This window comes from Neopelma chrysocephalum, unplaced genomic scaffold (assembly GCF_003984885.1).
Source record: "Neopelma chrysocephalum unplaced genomic scaffold, ASM398488v2 Primary Assembly neopelma1_26, whole genome shotgun sequence".
NCBI lineage: Eukaryota > Metazoa > Chordata > Aves > Passeriformes > Pipridae > Neopelma > Neopelma chrysocephalum.
The window spans coordinates 30,216,241-30,238,893 of NW_020897695.1; the positions used below are offsets into that span (position 1 = coordinate 30,216,241).

Consider the following 22,653-nt stretch of genomic DNA (forward strand, 5'->3'; position numbering starts at 1 on the left):
CCCTCTGGGGCTGCCGCCGCCGCGGCTTCGTCCCTTGTTTTTCCCCCCTTTTTTTTTTCTATTTTCCCCGCTTCCTTAAAATGCAGGTTTGACAGAGCCGGGTCTCGGGAGTTGCTTCGGCGTGAGGCAGAAAAAAAAAAAAAACCAACAAAAAAACCCCACCAAAACAAACCGCGACTGACGTCTGCACCTGGTTCTTTGTGGAGAGCTCCGTTGCCGGCAAGCTTGCAGAAAATTAACGCGCCTCAAATAGGCCGCTTGTTTTTCGTCTCTTTTCTTCCCAGGTGCAGGTACTTCTCGATGTGTCTCTTCCAATTTACCGCCAGAAGGCTGGTTTCCCAAGCGCACTGTGGGCTTAAGGCTTCGTCGGCAAAGAGACAGAAGTTTTGCTTGGAAATGGCTCGTCCTAGTTCAAGTAAGGCATCGGTTTGTTTGCTTAAGCGGCCCGGACAGGCTTTTAAGGTGGATTTGGAAGTCTAGAAGCTTTTGGGTCCTGGATGAAATCCATAGGTTAATTCAGAATGTTTAGAAGAGTGTGAAGTTGCTTTTTATTCCTCCAGCTGTTAAAATTCACGTTCTATGTCTGTGTGTCTGTATAGTTCCACAAACCCATGCATAATTGCAGTCAGCATGATTGTCCTGTGACGTGTTTCTAGTGCTTATAATTTACGCACATAAACATACACTAGTTAATTGCATTTCCTTTTCATAATCCTAATGAGTATTAAAACTCATTCCTTATTTCTTTGTACAAGAATTATGGAGGGCCTGGAGCATTTGTAACGGCTCAGGAGCAGGCTGTTGGGTAACCCCAGCAGCCCTGTGCAGGCTAGCAGGAGTAAATATTCTCCTTTTCTTTGTATGGGGATGTTTTGGTTTTGTGTTTTTAATTTGAGAGTGTACCTTAACTTGAAAACTGCACAGAGAACTTAACAGGTACAAAGCAAACCCCCAAGTGCTGAGGTGCACTTGCTTTTTCTGGCACCTTGAGCATCAGCGTTTGGTTGCTGTCAGAGACCAGGCTGGGAGGGTTTTTGGCTTGAGCTTTACACATTCAGGACTTGTGAGGTTTTGTTTACAACAGTGGACGTGGCAGCAGAATAGTAGCGTTCTCTCCCCAATTCTGTGGCTCTTGTGCTGTGGGTCTTGGGACTTCTCCAGGAATTATTTCTCCTTACAGGAACTTACCTGCCTTTGGGTAGGTTTTTGTGTGGTCTTTTTTTGTTTGTCTTTTTTTTTTTAAGACCACATAGTAAATTGTGGGGATTAGGGTTGTGATCAGCAGCTCCAAGTTCAGCTGGAGAGTCAATAGTGTTGCACTGTAGGAGTCCATCCTGGGGCCAATATTGTTTAACATTTTCATTCATGATCTGGATGACAACGCAGAGTGTACTCTCAGATTTCAGACGATACAAAGCTGGAAGGAGTGGCTGATATTCCAGAGGGTCCTGCCCTGGGGAAAAATAGCTCCAGGAACTAGGACCAGCTGGGGGTGACCAACTGGAAAGCAGCTTGGCAGGAAAGGTCCTGGAGGTCTTGGTGGACACCATGTTGACCATAAGCCAGCGATGAACCCCTGTGGCAATGACGGCTAATGGGTGTCTGGGCTGTACTCAGTAGAACATCTCCAGAGAGGTGATCCTTCTCTTCTGCTCAGCCCTGGTGAGACACATTTGACATGCTGGGTCCAGTGCTGGGCTCCCCAGGGCAAGAGAAACAGGGGCATACTAGAGAGACGCCAGCGAAGTGCCACAAAGATGTCTTGGAGAATCTGACATACGAGCAGGGGCTGAAGAGATGGCATTGTTCAGCTTGGAGGAGATCAGGCTCATGAGGGGATCTAATCAATGCATAAAAACACCTGATGGGGAGGGGGCAAAGACAAGGCAGACTCTTCTCAGCAATGCCCAGTGACAGGACATGAGGCAATGGGCAAAAATCAAAACACACGAGATTCCATCTGAACACAAGAAAACAGTTTGTTTACTGGGAGGGTGGTCAAACACTGGCATGAGTCGTGCAGGAAGGTTATAGAGTCTCCATCCTTGTAGATCTCAAAACCCATCCAAAAGGACACTGTTCTGGGTGGTCTGCTCTGGCTGACCCTGCTTGAGTGGGGGGATTTGAACTAGGTGCTCTCCAGAGGTCCCTTCTGATTTCAGCCATTTTGTGATTCTAAAATATGTTGTTTTAAAATTAGTGTCTGAAGTCAACTGGAAGAGACATTTTGGTTTTTCTGTAGCTAACCTGTTCCTTTTTAATCTTGTTTTGGCTCACAGAAAAACGCAATTTGCCATGTATTCCCCAAAGTACTTTACCGTGCATGGAAAAATGAAGGGAATAATACGTTCAAAAATAAAAATAGTTGTAAACCTGTTTCTTAGTTGCAAACCTAGGAAGTGGGCAGGATGCCTCAGAAGGAAATGGGTTTTCCCAATTTACCTCAATTTTGAAGGTGATACTTTGTGAAACAAATGGGGTTTTTTTTTCATCTTAGGATCTTGCCTAACAATTAGGAAGCAACTGTTCCTGGGTCGTGGTAGCTACAGTTGTTATCGAGGTAGCATCTAGTGTCTGGTTTCAGTTAAAGGCTCTGCTTTCAAATCTTGACTATATTCATAGTTTAGCACATGTGGCCCTACTGAGCTTGCTCATATGCATTTTTGAGGATCCCCAGGAATTGCCCTTCAAATTCCAACATACAGAAACTCAGAAACCAGTTGGTATTCTGAAATTAAAGTCATGGGAGGTGTACCTAGAAGCCATTTCTGGATGCATAAGTGTGCCAGCACTGTCTGTGTTGCTCTTATGTAAAAGTGTAAGTGCTTGAGCAGCTGTTTATTTTCCCTCCCCACGCACAGATATGGCTGATTTTCGAGAAGTGTTTGCCAAGGCGAAGCACATTGCCATTATCACAGGAGCCGGGGTCAGTGCGGAGAGTGGCGTTCCTACCTTCAGGGGGGCTGGAGGTTTCTGGAGAAAGTGGCAAGCCCAGGTAGGTACTGGTGGCCCCATGCCTGTGCAGCCGTGCTTCTCTGTCCATCAGGTAGGTGAGTGTGGAAGGTCAGAAGCAGCTGAGGACCTGAGACAGTGGAAGTGCTCCCATAGCAGTTTGGCAGGGACAGAGCTCTCCCTACAGCTGCCTTTGCAGCTCTTCCCAGCGACCTGGGGGTCTGTTTGGTGCAGCTGCAACTTCTTTTCTGTCACTCATTTTATCAGTTGCTTGGGTAAAACAGCATTCTTGCAGGCAGCTCTGGATGTTTCTACTGTCCTTGTTTTGTTGCTGCCTTGCAGTTCAGCTGTTTGCTCATCTTTTAATACCCTCAAGGTTTTTCCTACATCGTGGCACCTTTCCTCTTTTAAACTCCTAAGAGCCTTTACCAAACTAGCAAAGGAAGAACCAATGATAGCGACTAGTTATTTTCTTTTAATCTTGGTGTCTCATAATACTTCTTAAAAATGCTTTAGGACTTTTTTGTTCTGTTTGGGGGCAGGTTCCTTACATCTTTAACTCTTCCACAAGCTCTGTCTCTCTCACTGGAATGATCTTGCCAATACTGGGAGCCACTGGGATGGGAGAGACGGTGGGAACAGACACTGAGGGTGGAGTGGTGCAGCTGCAAGCACCAAACTGTGCCAGCTGTACAGGTGCCTCGTGAGTCTCATCCTGGTTGGTGCCGCAGATGTTTCAAGCAACTGTTATGCCGTCAGTACTTGCTGCTCCAAACACTGCAATCACATTTGCCTTTTATATGGTTTTTAATTACAACATTCCTGAAAGATTTGTTAAAGTTAAAAAGGAGTCAGAGAGGTGAGTTTTTCAAGGTGGTTTGAATCTAAAGATGAGTTTTTCTTTCAAGTGACTAGCAATGCAAATAAAACCTGCATGTGTATAAATGACTGGTCCTGCTGCAACAGAAACTTGCATTCAGTGTTTTAATATCAGCAGAACTGTGCATTGAGACGTTAGATGGAGCTACTTCCTGATTTTAGAAAAGATAAGGCAAAGTTAAAGTTGCTATGAAAAGCAGAGATTCAATTTTACCAGCACATAAAAGACAAGACATTGGACTTTGGTTTTGACAATGTGTGTAATTTAGCTCATATTAGGCTTAAAAGTGCAGAAAAGAAATTGCTAGCAGAAGAAATATATCCACATTATGCTGTGTTTTATGGTTGCTGTGGAAAAGAGAGTTTTCGATATCAAAAAAATTGCGTGCATTGAAATATCTCGGTTTCCTTCGGGCTGTACTAAACTCCTGATAGTTTGGTAGGGCAGCACAGAAAAAGGTCCAAGTGTACTGTGTAAACCCACACACCACACTATTTCTATAAGTTATTTTCTAATTTTATAAGACACCTTGACTTGTCATCCTCGTAAGGGCTATTGAACTATATTCTTATCAACTGCATGTGGTTATAAATACTCTGCTTCTCCTTAGCTTGTGATGCCGGTAGCAGTGTAAGTGGCAGTGATCCAGCAGGCTTCATCTGGGGAAGGGATTTTCTTGCCCTTTTTTTGTAGAGTGACTTGTTATGTCTTTTCCAGGAGCTGGCTACTCCCGGGGCTTTTGCGCGAAACCCTTCTCGTGTGTGGGAATTTTACCACTACCGACGGGAAGTGATGTTGAGTAAACATCCAAATCCAGCACATATTGCCATTGCAGAGTGTGAAAAGCGTCTGAGCAAGCAAGGAAGGAGCGTTGTGGTCATTACTCAGAATATTGATGAACTGCACAGGAAGGCAGGCACAAAGCACCTCTTAGAAATTCATGGTATGAGCTGGTTTACCTCTTTGCTACAGGCCAGAAAACCCAGGGTGAGCAATGGAGAGAAGATAAATTAGGAGAAGTACTGGGACAAAAGAAATTTATCTTTAAAATTATAACTTGCATAAAGTTATTTACAGTCACACCCTGTTCTCTTTTGGAAGCTGTTTCAGGTACTTCATATCCTCTTTTATTTCTCATCTTTAAAATCTCAGAACCTCATCTTCCCGTTTTTAATGGATTTTTGGCAATACACAGGAACTGGTTCTCCCTTCCCGCTTGCTCAGTTTTGCCTCAGATCCACTTGAATACATCTGATTGTGACACTTGGCTGATTTCACTTAGAGACGGGGAAAAAAATCCCCAAGGACTCCCACTGTGTGGTAGTGGTGGTGCCAGACCAGTACTGCCACCAGTAAAAGATGAATTGGCAAGACTGGCCTCACCAGCCCTGGTGATTTCCCTCTGTCCTGTTCTGCCCTGTCCCCACCTGTGCAGTCCTTGGCTACAGGAGGACAAAGGATCTGGAAACGGATGAGATTCTCTAACCTTTCTCTCCTACACACAGTGGTACTCCCTATCTTTTTCCTGTAGTCAGTGGCATTCCTCACTCCCACCCTCTCTCCCACAAAGTGCCAGAGCACAACGCAGGTGCAGCACCTGGAGGTCACTGGGGCTTTTGGATCTGAGGAAATGTACAAGTGTGGAGAGAAGGAGGGTGGGGAAGCCCTTCTCCACCCTTAGAGGTGTCCCAGTCCTCTTTTCTCCACTCTGCAGGCCCTGCGCAGAGTGGAAATCTCCCAGGACAAAGACCCATCCTGGCCCTCCAGCATTACGGTGCTTTTTAACTTGAGTATCACAAAAGGTTTAAATGGGATTTCCCACTGCTGCTTTTGTGATTTGGACACAAGAAACCTGCGCAAACTTTTCTGCAGTTGTGGATCCAAGGGTGAAGCCTTGGATATAGTTTAATTTTGGTTATCTGTATTTTTTACAAAATGGAAACAATTTAAAATTCTTGGTAATATTGCATATCTCTACAGCATGTTACTAATGCTACAAGTCTTGGGGTTGGGGAGTTTTGCATGAAACAAAATGGTGTTAATCTGTGTATTTCTATTTTCTTTTGAAAGACAATGTTTCTGATCTAATGGGAAAAGCAATAAGCAGAAATAAATCTCCCTCAGTGATATTTTATATTATGATTTTTCTCCAAAATACTGTTACAGGACTGCGTATTACTCATGTCCTGAGGTAGAACAAGGTGATACATCATAGCTTAGTGGGACTGCTGCTGTTTTCACTGCGGCTTTTCAGCTGACAGGGCTTCGTCTACCTTTGCTGAGCTGGGTGTATGCTTAATGGTGACACTAGTCACCTTGGGTTGCTCAACAAAAGAGTGTGGGTATGTGCTGTGTAAACAGCATCTCGTTTTTAATGCTGCCAGCTGTTACATCTATGTAGTAGGTTACCCACCAGGTGTAGTCTTCAAAGTCAAATAAAGGCTGTCTGGGATAAACACAACTACTTGCTTGTACAGCCGCACCTTAGAGCCATTGCTTCATCCCTGATGTTTTTTCTTGGTGTGTTTCAGGTAGTTTATTTAAAACTCGGTGCACCAGCTGTGGAAACGTAGCTGCGAATTACAAGAGCCCCATATGCCCTGCGTTGGCCGGGAAAGGGTAATGTGTCTGCTTTGCAAACTCTCTGTGCTTTTTACTTTGTCTGCTGTTCAGTAGCAGAGGAGCCATTTTAAGAGCATATGGGAGTTCCAGCCAACCACCCCGTTTTACTTTAGTATTAATAATGCTTAAATTTTACACAGCTGTTTTGAAACATGAGGATACTGTTTGGTAACTCCAGTGAGCACCCATGGTGCCATTAACTCCTGTAAATGACTGATTGTTAACCTTTAAGTCAGCACAACATGATACATTATTAGAACAAATTAGAACAATTTCAGCTGATCTGCAACTCTCATATCAAACATTGACTATTTGCGAGAATGCGTCTTTACTCCCATCCTCTTCACTTTCAATTTTTTTTAATTAAGTCAGATTCTTATTCCTTAAATTGAACTGTCATAGTCTTATACATGCACTTTCCTCTTCTGCATCTCTTGAGCACCTTGTAGCTTTTGACCTTCAACTCATCAGTAAGATTCTCCTGATTACAGATCTCAAAATACAGATATGTGAAACAATCAGGATGGAAGCATCAGTTCCCAGTATCCTTCAGTCTCCTTTTTTTAGCCATCTTCTTTCTTTCATCATTTAAAATGGAAGTGGGCAGGGGTATGGGCCAGGCATATGCTCAAAGATTTCTAGTGGAGTTTTTTTCCCTTTGCATTTCACCAGAGCTTTAGATAGCTACATAAATAATTGTTGTGCCTTTGACAGTCTTGAACAGTCTTGACAGTCACTCAGCTCTGGGATAATTCTGGACCAATGCCTGCCTGCCATGTGTGTGGTATTTTAGGGCTGCAGTAGGTGTTGAAGTTGGCTGGAGTTGCAAAGATTGCTTGATTGGAGAGTGTGCTTTAAAGAAAACTAAGTTTTTATTAATATATAAAGTGCACTTTTTATGATTGGATGTGTATTTCAATTTTGTACCTTCAGAGCTCCAGATCCTGAAACAGCAGATGCTGCGATTCCAGTTGAAGACCTTCCTCAGTATGTATGGACTGATTTGTTTTTTGTTGTTACCTCTTCGTGCTTTGTGCATCTCAAAGGCTTGTGTTACTGTTCATGTTGTTTTGGAAGGACACAGAGACATTCCACAGGAGAGAAAGGTGTGGGACTTTGCCCCAGAGAACTGAGTCTAAAGTTACAGGGCACAGCTGCCAACAGGAGTGTATACTAGAAGTCACCACAATGCCAAAGGCATTGCACATTTGTGTACTTGAGCACCAAGATGAAACATGCCTAAATTCATGGGGCTTGTAGTAAGTGTAGTAGTAGGAGAACTGCAGCAAAAAAAATGAGGGCTACAACAGTAAACATTTTGTTACTTTGCAGGTGCCACCCACTGTTAGTCTGGAATACTATGTTGGGGTACAGTCACTGCATAGTCCCTTGCAGGCATTAAATGTGCCATGGTGCTTTTTTATTCTGGCTGAAGCTTTTCCTTAGTTAGTTGCTGATGCAAAAATCCACCATATTTTTCATCCGGTTCCGAAGAAGAGGCTAACACGATGCTTCTGTTCTTTGGCTCACTTTGTCCTTAAAAACCCGTTAGCCAATTTGTTAAATGGAGGCCGAGGTTTTAATTTTCATGCATTTCAGGAGATGAGTAAGGGGAAGACACAGTTAAGTATCTGTGTTGAAAAACTGTTCAGCAACGTGTTCCATGTGACCAGGCAGCACGTGTAATTCCAACACGTGTAGCGTGGAATCAGCCGCAGCACGTGGAATCAGCCCAGCACATAGTAGGGGAGGGTGCAGGGAGGGCTGTGAAGGAGAAGGGAGAGAGTGATGGAAGGTAAGGAGTGCCCAAGTGAGTATGAAAACTGCTTTGACATTTTGCAGCCTGCAAGGTCCATGTCAGTAGTGTAACGCTGTCCCTTTGTGATGTTTAAACAGGTGTGAGGAAGATGGCTGCAATGGGCTCCTGCGTCCTCATGTCGTGTGGTTTGGTGAAGCCCTGGATCCTGATGTTCTCACAGCAGTCGAGAAGGAGCTTGATATTTGTGACCTCTGCTTGGTAGTGAGTGGCGCTTTCATTACCTGTCCTCTGAACTGGCAGAGAAGCCACGCTAAGGAGGTTGTACCTCCTGGGTAAAGCAGATGTATCTGTGCTTCTCTGAGGAGCTAAAAGCCCCTGAGGGACTCTCTAGTGTCAAGTGTAAAACATTAAAAGACCTTGAAGTTTGGACATATACACAGACTGCTCAGAAATTAACAGATACACAGGTGTTAGGGGTTAGCCAATATTGTTTAGCTGTTGAATTTCACACCCCTTCTACTCTGCTCTCGTGAGACCCCCACTTGGAATACTGCATACAGTTCTGGTGCCCCCAGTGTAAGAAGGACATGGAACTGTTGGACTGAGTCCAGAGGAGGGCCATGAAGATGATCCAGGGGGCTGAAGCACCTCTTCTATGAAGACACGCTGAGAGGGCTGGAGAAGAGAAGGCTCTGGGGAGACCTTATAGGAACCCAGAGAATTTGTAGGTGCCCAATCCCTGGAGGTGTTCCAGGCCAGGTTGGATGGGGCTCTGATCAACCTGGTCTAGCAAAAGGTGTTCCTGCCCATGGCAGGGGAATTCAAACTAGATGATCTTTAGGATCCTTTCCAACCCAAACTTTACTATAGTTCTAATTTCTCAAACAGTGAAAAATACAATTATTTTGATGCTCAGTCTAAAAGAAAGGAAGTGATGAAATGTTGTAAGAAGGTAGCTAGCTGTTATTCTGTGCTGCCTTTTTTGTGAGGTAGTTTACATGCGCCATGTAGGTTCCAGATCCCCGAGCAAAACACTTGCTCAGAATATTGTGTTCTCTTTACTGAATAATCTCAAGTAACACAAGGAATGTCTTGGTTTTTTTTTTTCCCTGGAGACAAAGTTTTGTTTCTGGGATTTTTTTTTCATCTAGAGTTCTTATGCACAAACAAGCTTCTTTGGGCTGTATCAGAGAAACAATTCCTGATTGTTACGCTATGTTAAATAGTTACATATGCAGTAACACTAATTGGAGATACTGGTTTGGTTTAATTTCTGTAGGGATCTTCCATGCTTTTGTGGCTTTTGCACATCGGGTGTTCTGAGAAGGACCCTCACCCAAGGGGTTGGGTTGGATTTGTCTGTTTTAACCACTGTCCTGCTCCACTTGTGATTTGTCTCCCCATCCCTGCAGGTCGGGACCTCCTCCGTGGTTTATCCTGCAGCCATGTTTGCCCCTCAGGTCTCTGCCAGAGGAGTACCAGTGGCAGAATTTAACATGGAAGCTACTCCTGCCACAAACAGATTCAGGTAAAGCTGTTCAAAGTAGCTGCCTTTAGGCCCCTCCACCTTCGTTGTCTTTTGCATCCAACTGCTAAAATGCTGGCTTTAGACAAATATGGTATAGTTTTCTGCCCAACGTTTAAGAAATATTAATTTATTTTAATAAGTAAGAACGGATGATAGTTTTTTCATGGTGGAATTAAGTTTTACTAAAGGCACAACTGCGGTTTCCTAAGTGTAGGGGTGAAGTCTGTCCCTGGGCCCCAGAAGGTCTACAACCCTCTCTCCCTCTTCCCTCCTCTCCCCCCCTACCAGAGGTGCTGGGGCGCTGCCAGGTAACGAAGCAGTAAAAAGCAGGATGCGCTGGTGGCTGCCCGCGCCTCAAACCGGCCGCTCCCTTCCAGGTTTCACTTCCCGGGCCCCTGCGGGACCACGCTGCCGCCGGCGCTGGCGCGACACGAGACCGAGATCATCTCCTGAGCTCCGGGAGCGGCCCGACGGGACCAACGCGGCGGAGGCACGGCGGGCGGGGAGGGAGCGGGCGGCCGAGAGGAGGCGGCGGGTCTCGCCGGACGGTCCTCACGGCAATAAAGGGGCGGTCGGGACCCGCCGCCGCCACTTCCCGGTGTCCTGTGTCTGTCGGCGCGCGTCCGGGTGGGCGGGGCACGCAGGCGGGGGTACCCTGGCGCACGGCATTCCCCGGCGGAAGGCGGGAGCGGTTCCGGGGCGGGCGGCGCAGGGACCATGGCGATGGCGCGGCGAGGGAAGGCGGCGGCGGCCCCGGGCAAGCGCAGGGCTCCCGCCGCGCTGCCCAGCCCGGCCTCCTCCTCGGAGGACGAGGCGGACGAGGCCCCGGAGCAGGTGTCCTTCGGCGTGGCGAGGGAGGCGGCCGAGGCTGAGAGGAAGCTTGTGGGGGAGGCGGCCCGGAGGTGCGGACACACACATGGACCCCGAACGACCATTCTCCGGCACTTCACTCCTCTTGTCCCGTGCTCCCTCTTCGCCCCTTTTACACCCCCACCCCCCCTTACTACCCCTGCTCTCCTCTTACGGCTCTCCTTACCGTCCTCTAGTCTTCCCTTTATTCCCCTCTTATCCCCCCCTAACACCCCCTTACCCTCCTTCTAACTCCTTCACCTGTCTTACTCCGCCGTCCCCTCTCTTATCCTGCCTTCACCCCTCTTACCCTTCGTTATCCCCCCTTCTTCCCCTTCACCCTTCTTGCCGTCCTCCGTTATCCCACCTTCCCCCCCTCTTATTCCCCCCTTCTCCCCGTCTTATTCCCTTCCTTCCTCCCCCCCTTATGCCGCTCCTACTCCGCAGCCGTGCTGACGGCGCCTCCCGCCTCCCCGCAGGCACCGGGAGCTGCTGAAGGAGAAGCGGCGGCGGCACCAGGAGCTATTCGCGGAGCAGAAGGTACAGCGGCGTCCCCCCACCCGCTCCCACTTGGCTCCGGGCGGGCAGTGGGTGAATGCCCGCCTGACTCCCCTCTCCCCTGCAGAAGCGGAGGCTGCTGCCCGAGGCCGTGCTGCAGGAGCTGCAGGAACTGGAGGATGTGGCCGCCACCCCTGCGCCGCCCGAAGGGTGAGGGGGTGTTGGGGGCTCTGGGGTGTCTCGCTGCCCAAAGGGTGAGGGGGTGTAGGGGGCTCTGGGCTGTCTCGGTGGATGCTGCCCAGCCGGGTCCTGGCATTGGGAGGCCGGGCTTGAAACGGGAGTAGACGAAGTGAGTGTGAATTGGAAGAGTAACCTGTTGCTTTTTCCTTGCTCCTCAGACCTGCTGAGCAGGCTCCGGCAGATGACCAAGGTATGCTACAGCTCACTTTGCTAGCGTGGAGCGCTTCTGATATCTCAGGAGTTCATTTCTGTGCCAGAGCTGCAATGGGGAGTGCCCTGGTAAAGACACCTTGTGAAAGTCTGAAACACGGACAGACTCTCTTTTCCCAAGGGAAAATCTAAAGATACATTTAATCTAATTCTTGGGCCTTTTACAGAAGTTTCTTGCTGTACGGTGATTTCAGTTAAAATAGCCTGAGGTGTTTAAGGAAATCTTGAGCCGGTGTTATAGCTGAAAAAGCAAGGATTACCAGAGGTGGATTAATATTCAGCACTTGTGTAAATTATAAAGGCTATTCATGGATAGAGTTGTTAAATCATCTTGATGCTTTACGCATCAAACTACAATTTAATAGCATCTGTAAAATATGAAATAACTTTTTTTCAAATTCAGAACTACAAAATCAAGAGTCGAGAATGTTTATCACTGCTGTTTTCATCTGTACTTCAAAGTACTTCACAAAAACCCTTTTATTTAAACAATTCTCTCATCCAGACCTCACCTAATTATATTGCTGGATGGTGTAACTGCTACTTTTTCTTCCTTTTATTTAAAAAAGATCTATTGGCATAACAAAGAGATGAGCTGAGAACAAAGTGAGACTGAAGCTGAGGCTGGACTCCCATTTGTGGGTTACCTGTAGCTGTTGTGTTGCACTGAATTTTTGTCCTGTAATGAATCCCATTTTGTTGATGCCAAGGAAGAGGAAAGCTGGCTAGCAGCCACCAACTTTGGGTTGCTCCCTTGAGGCATGTTCCTTCCCTTCTTTCTCAAAGCCCTTCTTACTACTCAGTGCTTCTGAAAAATGCTTGTTGTTTAATTCCTGTTCCTCTTATCAGTTTTGATTCGTAATGTTTGGGAAATTTTGTTTTAAAGTTACTTCAGGTGAAGAACTTGAAGATGAGGGTGAGAAACAGAAACAAGGCCAGGCCCAAGGGCAAGGCCAAGCCAAAACGAAGGTGAAGAAAGGCAAGGCAAGCAAGGGTGCCAGGTAGGAGGAGGAAGAGATGATCCAGGGTGTCTGCCCCATGTGGCTGCTTTTGCCTGGGGGATGGGGCATTGCAGCAGCTGTTCTGTCACTGCATGGCTGTACCCTCTTCTGCACTTCATGTTTCCCCTGCTCTTCCTCTGATTGAAAGCATAGTTATGTGCTATAAGCATCTTTAATATCTTCTGTTATGGCATGCTTATGTAGAATCATAGAATGGATTGGATTGGAAGGGACCTTACTTAAAGATCACCTACTAGCAACCCCCCCTGCCATGGGCAGCAACACTTTCCTCTTAGGCCAGGTTGCTCAGAGCTCCATCCAGTCTGGCCTTGAACACCTTCAGGGATTGGACATTCACAGCTCCTCTGGGCAACCTGTTCCAGTGCCTCACCACCCTCACAGTAAAGATTTTTTTCCCAATATCTAATCTAAACCTACTTTCTTTTAGTTTGAAGCCATTCCCCCTTGTCCTGTCACTACATGCCCTTGTACAAAGTCCCTCTCATCTTTCTTGTAGGCTCTCTTCAGTTACTGGGAGGTTGCAATTAGGCCACCCTAAAGCCTTCTCTTTTCCAGGCTGAACATCCCCAATTCTCTCAACCTTAATGTGTGCGTGCATATACATATATATATATAACAAAATCTATAATATAATTAATTTTTATATGTTAGGTATCTAGAACTGCTATGAGATAACTGGGCAGTACACACTGTGTTATGTGCTGCTACAAGTGGGGTGGTTTAGCACTGAATTCCTGCATTTCAATCTTTTTTTCTTTTTCCTCTTTATTTCTTTGTCACTGATGTCCCTAGAGAGGAATAGCACTGGCTTCTGGGAGAACTAGTTCAAGACTCCCAAGGAATGACTCGGGGCACACAAAGGCATATAACAACAGCTTTGGAGTTTTGGTCCCATTTTTAATTTTTTTTTAATACTGCCACCAAGCTCATCTGAGCATCAGAAACCAGCAACTGCTGCAGTTGTGCTCAAGTAGCAAAGCTTGACACTAATGTGTGTGTTGTTCTGGGTTCTGTAACCATGGTAAAGGGATTTACATCTGTCTTTTTAACTAGGTCAAAAGGAAACTACGCAGCTGTGTGCTTAAAAGATCAGAGTTTAACAGGCCTCCACCAACAGCTCGCCAAAGACTTTCTAAATGCTCAGCTCTATGGGCCACACGCCAACCGGGTACAGGGTAAGCAGTTTTGGTTAGGCAGGTCTGCATCTAGTCTTGTCTGGCTTAAACTTGGTGATTAACACTCGTTTCCATTTCAGCAAATGAATTTTTTTCCCTTGCAAACAAGAAAGACCCAGTTAAAAAAGCTGCAGTTCAGTTTGTGGACAAATCTTGGGGTGAGTATAAAAAGTCAAAGTGGGTGCTACTTTTGCATATGTGGTTAAAAGTACACTTGAGTAAAACCAGTGTTCCCATGTCAGAGGGCTGCAGCTTGTGACCTTCTAACTAAAGACTAATAGTAAGGGAAAGGCAGCACAGCATGACAGCCTCAGTGGGTGTCATGAGCATGCCTTTGGAAAGGGTGGAGACACAACTTGGAAAAAAATTGCCTCATTTTTGGTACATTAAGAAAGCACATAGGGGCCTAGAGCCATGGCTGTGGTGAAATAAATACTTCAGAAACTGCTGTTTCAGCCTCCAGCCTCTGAGCTGTTCGAAGGTGTTCCAGGTATGTGTAAAACTTAAGAGCAGGGATATCAAATTCCCAGAACTTCTGTGTGAGCACAGAGAAATAGCACCTGTTGGGGACAGACTCACACCCACATAGTCTGTGAGGCTCTCGAACACCAGAGGCAAAAGTTACTGATCCTTAAAGCATGCAGGGTCTGCTTTTCACTTCTGCTCCATCACTGAAAGCACCGCTGTACCTGCATCCCCCTTCTGAAGGAGCGTGGTGCAGGCTGGTACCCCTGGCCAGTTGAAGGCACCTGGTGTATGTAAAATACCATAGGAAGTTTATCAGCTTTCCAGTGGGTTGTTCTGTTCTGAAATGCTGCAGCAGTCAATGGATTGCTGCTTCTCCAGCAGAGGGGCAACTAACTAACAGCTATTAATTTTTTTCTTAAGGGCAAGAAAAAAAGGAAAAAGCAGCAAGGTTTAAGAAACGTTGGATTGCAACACAGACTAAAAATTGAGTCTGAAAACAGCTTTTTCAGAAGATGATATTAAGGACTTTTACTGAAAGTTAATCTCTCAAAACAATGTGTTTTTTTCCCCATTTCATCATCACTTTGCTTTCAGCTCCACCTACCAGAAAGCACTGACCTTCACCAAGCTTTGCCTGATCAGAGTTTCCTGTTCTCTCCCCCTTTCAGAAGTTCTTGGGGAAGCTACAAAGCAACAGGACCAGGCAGTGTTGTAGAATAGCTGGTGTTAGGACCAGGCTTGTTGAGCTGCCTCTGTGAGGCAATGCCTTTGCAGAGAATAAAGATGAGCCATGTTGTACCTACTGTTGCCGATGCTGCATTTCTTACAGCAGCTTTAGTTACTTGCATCTCTAAAGGGAAGCTCTACCCTATTAGCAGAATCACTAACTCAGCTCACACAGCAGGACACTTACTTCCCTCAAGCCTGATGGTTACTTTCAAGCAGTAAAGGAAAATCCCTTACTGCTTGAATAAGATTCTGTCAGTGCACGGACTTGACCCTCCTAGCTAGACTCACTTTGTAGCAAGAACACAGCAAGCCTTTAACTTCTGACAGCCCAGCTGCTGCAGGGAAGGGGCATTCCTGGCTAGAGCCACATTCACGGGTCTGCGTAAGAACTGCTGTTCTAGGAGGGAACTCTAGAACCAAGACAATGTAGCATACAACTCCATGCTACCATGTATGTAGAAGTAAGTTTTTAATGGCTGGTTAATTATGATATCACTACATTTTATTGCAATATAGTACTATTTAAGCACTTTTAAAAATGCAAGGTGTACAAAGATTAAATTAAGACTGTAAATTGACTAAATATTTGGTTTTTATATAAATAGGTCATAACCACACTGTGTTGACATGTAATACTGTTATAATACAACAGTTAAACTGGTGAGCCTACACAACAGAAGCTGTCTGTAGTTAAACAAGGAAACAAAGTTGAAAAGACCATGTTAAAACAAAAAACTACTAAGATCAACAGGTTGGGATTGTAAGTAGCAACAAACATATTCACTCAGCTCCTGAGTAATTCAAGTTTTACAGTACACATTAAAAAATATCATTTCTTCCCATCAACACTATATATCCAAACCATTTGCATTTTGCAAATTACACTGATTGAACTATGTAACAATGGGGGTGGAGGTTGGCAAGTCATCCTGCTTGACATTTACATCACCCACATGCTAATACATCCATGTTTTCTAGTCTTCCGTCCCACCACAAGGTAGCAGGATTTTTGGTTTGTTTTGGACAATCGTTTAAAGGATTGGTACTTGTCAATTTGGATGTCTGACGTTACCAGTGATATTTTCAACTCTTAGTTGTCTAAGAGGTTTAAAGATGGAAATCTTCTCCTAACACTAAGTTAGAAATCATTTGCATCATGCTGTAAACTAGGAAGCAACATAAAGCGACAGACTTGTCCTTAGTACATAATTAAAATTCCAAATTCCAGTCAGCAGAGCTGGTCTACTTTCCATGTTGAATATGCCACAACACCTTTCAGACCTTCAAATGCATAGCTAGTGTAGGTAGTCTTCCACTGTGGCGAACGCACAGGATCCAATGCCTGACCGAGCCATCAATCCTAGACACTGTGATGCCTGTCCCATGGCCAGGGCAAGCGGTGGTTGCTTTGGCAGATTGTGAGTCTCTGGAAAAGAATCACAGTGGCAGTTAAAATACCTGATTAATTTCATAGCAATACACTGAAACCTTGATATTTAAGCTTGCTTCAATCACTCATTTAAAAATTCCTGTGTTTACTTGCAAAGTTTGCTCTTAGAGCCAGACAGCAGAGGAGCAACAAAGTGACATTTTCAAATTCCCTGCATAAGCACCATTACTGAACAGGCCCATTTTTGGGCTGAACAATAAAAACAGACAAGCACCTGTTACATTAAAGTGCCCCCCAAAACTACCCGTCTTCCTGAAAGAGCGTATCCTAACATTGCTATCCTTCATTACTCACTCAGTGAGCGTGATGCACGGTGAGCAGTAGGGTCGCTTGTATAGGACAAGAGAGAGGCACTTACCTAGTATTGCACTATTAAGTACAGAGCACACTGGTTCTCTTTGTATTGGGTCAAGCTGATTTCCAACAGGGCTGCTCCAGGGATCGGAATACGCGAGTAAACTGAATGCATCCTGCGGGAAGATGATTTTTATTACATTTCACAGATATATGCTACTAGTGAAAACAAGGACTATTCGCCTATTTTGATTCAATATCATGAAAGTAACTGTCAGTGCCTATCAGTACAAAAGGATAAAAAAATTGTGACAGGGCTTGTTCCCCTTGGAGCAAGCAGTGTTCTTCCCAACAGCAAGACAAAAGGTAGCAGTGTTTTAGTAAGTGATGGGGCAAGAGAAAACAGACTGAAAACTGCATGCAGTCTTTGGCCAGAGAATTCTTTTCCAGAGCAGTCTCAAAGCAAGGTAAACTAATTAACATGCAGAGTACTAAAGAGACCACATTTTGGGCATCTCTACCAATCCTCAGGTGGTTCATTTATCATTAGAGCCAAAACCAGCACTTTGATTCAAGAGGTCAAGTTACATGGTCAGAAATGAGAGTAAGGAAAGTGCTAAATTAATTTCTGGGTTTAATTGTATTACAGCACAAAAATATCTTCCCTATGCATGTGCTACACAGACAAGACAGGAGACAGTGCTACACCACAGCTGACCAGAATACTGCTCTCAGACAGACACACACATACACAAAAAAAAATGACAGAAGTTAAAGCAGAACAGTATTCCAGCACCACATGCTGTGGGAAGTTCCTGCTGGGCAGCACAGTTATTCACCTTAACACCACAGTTTCAAGATTAAAAATACCTTGAGCATTTTCTTATTCACTGTGTTTTTGCCACATTCTCTTCTTAGTTGCTCACTCATTGCTTGCAATTCTCTTCCAAAATGGATCATCCTTTCAATGGCTGCTTGGCTGCCACCACAAAGCTGACGTCTTAACTGACTTGAATCTACTTCTGCAAAAACGATATCGTCATCATCACCACTAATAGAGCTGAAAGTAACAACCTGTGGATCTACAAAATCTGCACTGATTTCACTCAAAAAACCATCTGCCTTCTCAGAGAGACCTTGGCATCATGTACTTCTGTACTGAGCACTGCTAAGTTGCTCATTTATAAACATTTAAGAGACTTCATTAACTAACAGCAAAGGCTGTTGACACGTGCTGTTTATTTTGCAATGGATAATTTGAAACTAACTAGACCATAAACCAAATTTTATCTTAAAATTTTATGGGAGTTTAAAAAACAACAATAAAAATCCACACAGTTCTACTTTTTTAATTATTTGGCATTGTACTTCTAAAGATGTCCCAAATCTGGAACTGCTAAAAGAGGATAAAAACCCCCGAACTTCCTGAACAGCCATGATGGAGTCTGCTACAAGACAATCATTTAGACTGTTCATACTCCTTCTAGAATATATTATCCTAATAATTCAGATATTTTGTAATCAAGCAGAACATTACAGTTGATTTCTTTACTGTTTGCTACATTCCCCAACACTAGTGATTTTAAAAAGTATTGATGCAAATTATGAATAGTAAATTAATCCTTGGCTTCTCTGAAAGTTCTGCCTTTTTAAAATTTACAATTAAAGCAACATATTAAAAAAAAAAGGCATTTATCCATTCCTTGCCTTTTTTCATCAATGGAATCAAGTTTTAAATGTGCATTTTGAGGTACACTTCAATTACAAAACTATTCTTCTTTCTGACTTTACACCGCTATCTAGTGATGTATTCTGACTACTATTTCAAACAAGGATTTTTAACTGGCCATCTTTTTTTTTTTCCTTAGATGTAGGCATAAAACCTCTGGAAAATACTTGCCTACTGGACATTACATACACAGCACTAAGGAGAATATATAAATATTTCAAAAAGTGAAAAACCACCAAACTCAAACTGGGGGCAGTAAACAGCATAGGTGAAGGAGTCACATTTCTTTTTTACAAAGGTGAAGCACCCACAAGTCTTCAAGTAGTGGAGTTTGTCACTAGCTGCAGCCTAATCTAGGACATCAGTTTCCAAAGGCAGAAAAAAACTACGTTACAAAAAGCACAAACAACTCTGTGCCCTTTGCAGCTGCTGCATGTCTGTCACGAGTCTCTGAGGAAAAGGCTCCAAGAGAGTAAAGAAGTATTTTGGTTGTTCTGTCACAGAAATGAGGCCCTGTTATTATCCAGCTCCAGAGCACAATGCAGGGAAAACAGTCTGGCAACTTGCATCTGCCCACTTCAGGGCTGTAACAGAATTACATTTGCTGTTCAACAGTTACCTGGTATTTACCAGCAAAGCTGCAGGATGAGCAACACACTTGCTCCTGGAACTGAGAAGCAGTCACAGACCTCTGTATGTGCTTGACCAGACTGTTGCATTCTGGAAGTCTCGAGTTTCACATTTCATTTAAACTACCTACTAATTGATGTCTGGTTAAATCAATTGTTTGAAAACCTAGTTCTGCAGCTGCACAAAGGGCAATCAGAGGGGATTTAAATATTCATTTGTCATCAATGTCAACAGGTATGACTGAGTATAAAACAGGTTAAGTAAAACAGAGGTAATTTTTAGACCACAACTATACAAGCAGTAATTTTAAGTGGAAAAAATGAAAAAATTATTTTAATTTTTTTTTTTACATTTCCAAAATATAGTGGTTTCCTTGAGCACTAAATATTAGCACTTTGCATTCTTCAGTATAAAGATTTAGAATTTCTACACTTACTGTGAAGCACAAAGATGCCATGAGAACCATGAATGGGAAGAGGACTAGGGGAAGAGGGAGAAACAATCTGCCAACCCAAAGCCAGGGGTGCTACACAACAGGGTGCTTCTTCTTAAAGGTACTTCCTTAGAAATTGATGCTAGTTTCAGTAGCCACAAGTTACCTATTTTCCTTATTCTCACACTGATACTGGACCACCTAAATCAGTGGTTATAAGATTTACATCTTGTAACAGCAAAACAAACAAACAAAAAATTAAGATTTGAGCTAATAATCCTAGTTTTCAAGTTGGGAAGCATTGCAAGTAAAAACATAACCTTGGTGCCATCACTTAATAAAAATGTAAGAAATATCACTGCAGACCCATTTCTGTGTCACATTCTTCCATTTCGTGATCATGTTTAGAACTACCATTTAGGAAGCCATTGGATGAAGTCTCAGCAACCCCATTGGAGTAGTGATCTGTTTCCATGTCTACATCATTGCTGAAAAGAGAGTAATAAATACAAGTTTTACTCATATTTAAGTACTTAGGTTATATTCACAACTTCATCACAGTACTTCCTCATCTTGGCTACTGAAAAGCTGCCTTAAATATTACCAAGTTAGACCACAGTTTCTTCTATAGCAACTGTTGGTACCAGAGCACTATGGAAATTTTAAGGCTGTCTCAACTAATGTTAACATTTGGTAAAATAGTACTTGCAGATGCTGAAAAATTAAACATGTCCCCTATTATTCAGCAGTAAGGAGTAACACTTTCTAGATACACATAAAAAATTTTTTACCTTGTTTATATATCTTTATATACACAGAGCTGGAGAAAATGCATTGTGAAAATATACTATTACCACTTTTTAAAAAATATAGTTAAGTCCATATACAGCCTACTTTGAAAATGCATTTAGGTAACTAATTCTTTCAAAAATGCCTTGATCTCTTACTTACTCTCAGTGGAATGACAGGGGAAAAACAAAAAAAGAAAAGCCTAAAGCAAATGCTGAGTAAACCAAAACACTGAAGAGATACTCAGAGGCAAATTCAGAGCATTCAACTCCTCACCATACTTTGCTCGCAGCAGGTCACAGAAGTGCTTTCAGAAAATACTAGTACAGCTTTGGGGACTAGACTTTGCTGACAGTTGCATCCTAGCCTGTTCTATTTTGTTATGGAAAATAACAACCTAAAACCTCTGTCAAGACCACATATATTAAATTTAGAAGTTTAATATCTTGCTTCTAAGCAACCAAAAATACTCAAGTTTCCTTTGAGGAAGGAAACTAAAAGGTCTTTCCAACTAAGCAACATCACAACCAAGGAACTGTCTTCCTCCTGTGAAAAATCTCCAAGTTGCCTGGACACTGCCAGGCTTTTTGGCAGAGGCAATGCTGATGCAAACAGAAATCATGAAGTTAAAAAGTAAATTGTTACTCTTACTTTTTTACCCCAATTATCACTATCCAATTGAAATACTTTTGGTTATCACCACTGCATCATTACACCCTACATGGTAGTTTTGGGAATCCATTTTGGACAACGCAGCCAAGTACTGTTGCATTTCACATCAAATTAGGTTCTGCTGCATCAACGCAACCCAGAGTTACTGGTGATGAATAACTATATTAAACCTGGTTATTAAATTTATTTTCATTCTCTGAATTGAATGTGTTTGCACAAGTGACAGTGATTGGAATATACAAACAACAAAAGGGAGTCCACGTTTCATATGCATCTCAATCACGTTTACTTTTCAGATACTACCACAAATGGAGAGCATCTGGGAAACTTTTCATTACGTACATGCAACAAACTTAAATCAATGTCAATGGCTTAAATTAAAATCCCAAATTCCAGAAAGTTAGTTAACCTTCACTGTACAACTTCAAAACTGACCATAAATAACTATAAGCCAGATAGTTTATTTTTGTCCATCGCATTTCTTTAACCCAAGAGGAGAAAACAGCCTATTAAGCTTGAGTCATCAAAATAACACAAAAGCATACCAGAGTGATCACAAGCTGTTGGCCCCTTACACTATGTGTTTCAAATGTCCTTGGGGAAAAAAAAATCATATCAAATCCCACTGAAAATTCTTCTCTGTAATGCAAGCACATGGACAACACAAGTCTTAACATAAGTTAGAAGCATCTGAAGTTTATTCACCTGGAATAGCTGTTAACCTGCTGTGATCTTGATACATTTATGTTGTTTAGCTCTGGTACATTCAAGCTGGTGGTCGTGTGTTTACTGTGACAGTAAGACTGATGTGCTTTATTTGATATTACTCCATTACTGCAACTACTTTCAAACCCTGAAAGAAAGTTTTAACAGTTATAACCATCTACAAACTTATTTGTAAGTACGAATTTATAGCAGTGAAGTAAGTAGAGCATAATTGTTCCTGGTCAGTAAACGCTAGATTTGCCAAACTAACCCAAATACTTTGACTCCATGTTTCAGGTACTTGAACCTTTAAATTTTCTACCGCGCAGAAGTTAAGCATTATTATATATAACATATTATATATATATATATATATATGTTACATATTATTATTATATATAACAATTACAAACATAGACATGAGAATGTTTTTCAGTTGTACTAATACACCAGTAAAACAGAAAACTGCACCAAAGTAGAATAATTTCTTTTAGAACTAATGCATTGTTTCTGAAAGATCCAAAAATCTTTTCTAGGCCACTGTAGTCATTATGAATGGAAGCAAACATGCACCTTACTAATTGTAATCACATAATTCTTTTGATAAATGTGCAGTAGAATTTGGTGCTGAATAGCTTACATGTTGCTACACAACCTTCACCATGTAACTATTTTAATTGTTAATATTGTGCTTTACTAAATAAAATTAGACCATGCTGTGAAATAACAATATCTGGTTAAAATCTCTTCTGACCCTTGTAAAATAAGATAAAAAACTACTATTTGAAGCAAACATGTAATTGCTGGTTCTATCGAACCAGGAGCTACCTAGTATCTTCTAATACAGAAACAAGTCACAGAAAGGGCTTATTATTAAGAAAACAGCTGCTGCTGTTTAGGAAATCCCAAACCTCAATTCTAACAATACATTCATCAACTTGCTTATTAAGGGGTGCCTCTATTTTCAAAATTAGAAAACTTAGAGGTACTTTCATAGAACCATAGAATCAGCCAGGTTG

General features: G+C 43.0%; 3 protein-coding genes and 1 long non-coding RNA gene across 7 annotated transcripts in view; 2 read left to right on the top strand and 2 right to left on the bottom strand.

The window, feature by feature from the left end:
- Positions 1–10,259, top strand: part of SIRT5 (sirtuin 5) — an 11,479-nt gene extending 1,220 nt beyond the window's left edge. For all 3 annotated transcript variants that reach the window (XM_027676076.1, XM_027676075.1, XM_027676074.1), the window contains exons 2-9: positions 285–415; positions 2,862–2,995; positions 4,550–4,775; positions 6,364–6,451; positions 7,388–7,441; positions 8,351–8,474; positions 9,626–9,741; positions 10,119–10,259. In XM_027676076.1, coding sequence (XP_027531877.1) covers positions 301–415; positions 2,862–2,995; positions 4,550–4,775; positions 6,364–6,451; positions 7,388–7,441; positions 8,351–8,474; positions 9,626–9,741; positions 10,119–10,194 — 933 coding nt within the window. In that variant the 5' untranslated portion in view covers positions 285–300 and the 3' untranslated portion in view covers positions 10,195–10,259. The remainder of the gene's footprint in view (positions 1–284; positions 416–2,861; positions 2,996–4,549; positions 4,776–6,363; positions 6,452–7,387; positions 7,442–8,350; positions 8,475–9,625; positions 9,742–10,118) is intronic.
- Positions 10,260–10,434: 175 nt separating this feature from the next.
- On the top strand, positions 10,435–15,006 carry NOL7 (nucleolar protein 7). Its single transcript, XM_027676077.1, has 8 exons — positions 10,435–10,643; positions 11,070–11,130; positions 11,216–11,298; positions 11,487–11,518; positions 12,425–12,539; positions 13,614–13,735; positions 13,816–13,893; positions 14,624–15,006. Exons 1-8 carry the CDS (start codon positions 10,459–10,461, stop codon positions 14,689–14,691), a joined length of 744 nt encoding a protein of 247 aa, XP_027531878.1. The 5' UTR covers positions 10,435–10,458; the 3' UTR covers positions 14,692–15,006.
- Positions 13,441–14,129, bottom strand: LOC113964149. Its single transcript, XR_003533075.1, has 2 exons — positions 14,034–14,129; positions 13,441–13,987 (listed from the first exon to the last, which is right to left on the bottom strand). It is a non-coding gene; the product is annotated as an uncharacterized LOC113964149 (long non-coding RNA).
- Positions 15,007–15,384: 378 nt separating the features above from the next.
- RANBP9 (RAN binding protein 9) overlaps positions 15,385–22,653 on the bottom strand; it is a 39,985-nt gene continuing 32,716 nt past the window's right edge. The window contains exons 10-14 of one of the 2 annotated variants that reach the window (XM_027676072.1): positions 21,635–21,782; positions 19,835–19,956; positions 17,547–17,698; positions 16,741–16,852; positions 15,385–16,358 (exon numbers count right to left, since the gene is read on the bottom strand). In XM_027676072.1, the coding sequence (XP_027531873.1) occupies positions 16,228–16,358; positions 16,741–16,852; positions 17,547–17,698; positions 19,835–19,956; positions 21,635–21,782 (665 nt within the window). In that variant the 3' untranslated portion in view covers positions 15,385–16,227. The remainder of the gene's footprint in view (positions 16,359–16,740; positions 16,853–17,546; positions 17,699–19,834; positions 19,957–21,634; positions 21,783–22,653) is intronic. The other variant, XM_027676071.1, reaches the window with a different exon arrangement.

Bases quoted from the DNA above. Each gene is read 5' to 3' on its own strand.
- NOL7 (XM_027676077.1), top strand. From the start codon at position 10,459: ATGGCGATGGCGCGGCGAGGGAAGGCGGCGGCGGCCCCGGGCAAGCGC. The intron at 11,131-11,215 runs GTACAGCGGCGT...TCTCCCCTGCAG, and splicing joins AGCTATTCGCGGAGCAGAAG to AAGCGGAGGCTGCTGCCCGA. The intron at 13,894-14,623 runs GTGAGTATAAAA...TTTTTTCTTAAG, and splicing joins GTTTGTGGACAAATCTTGGG to GGCAAGAAAAAAAGGAAAAA.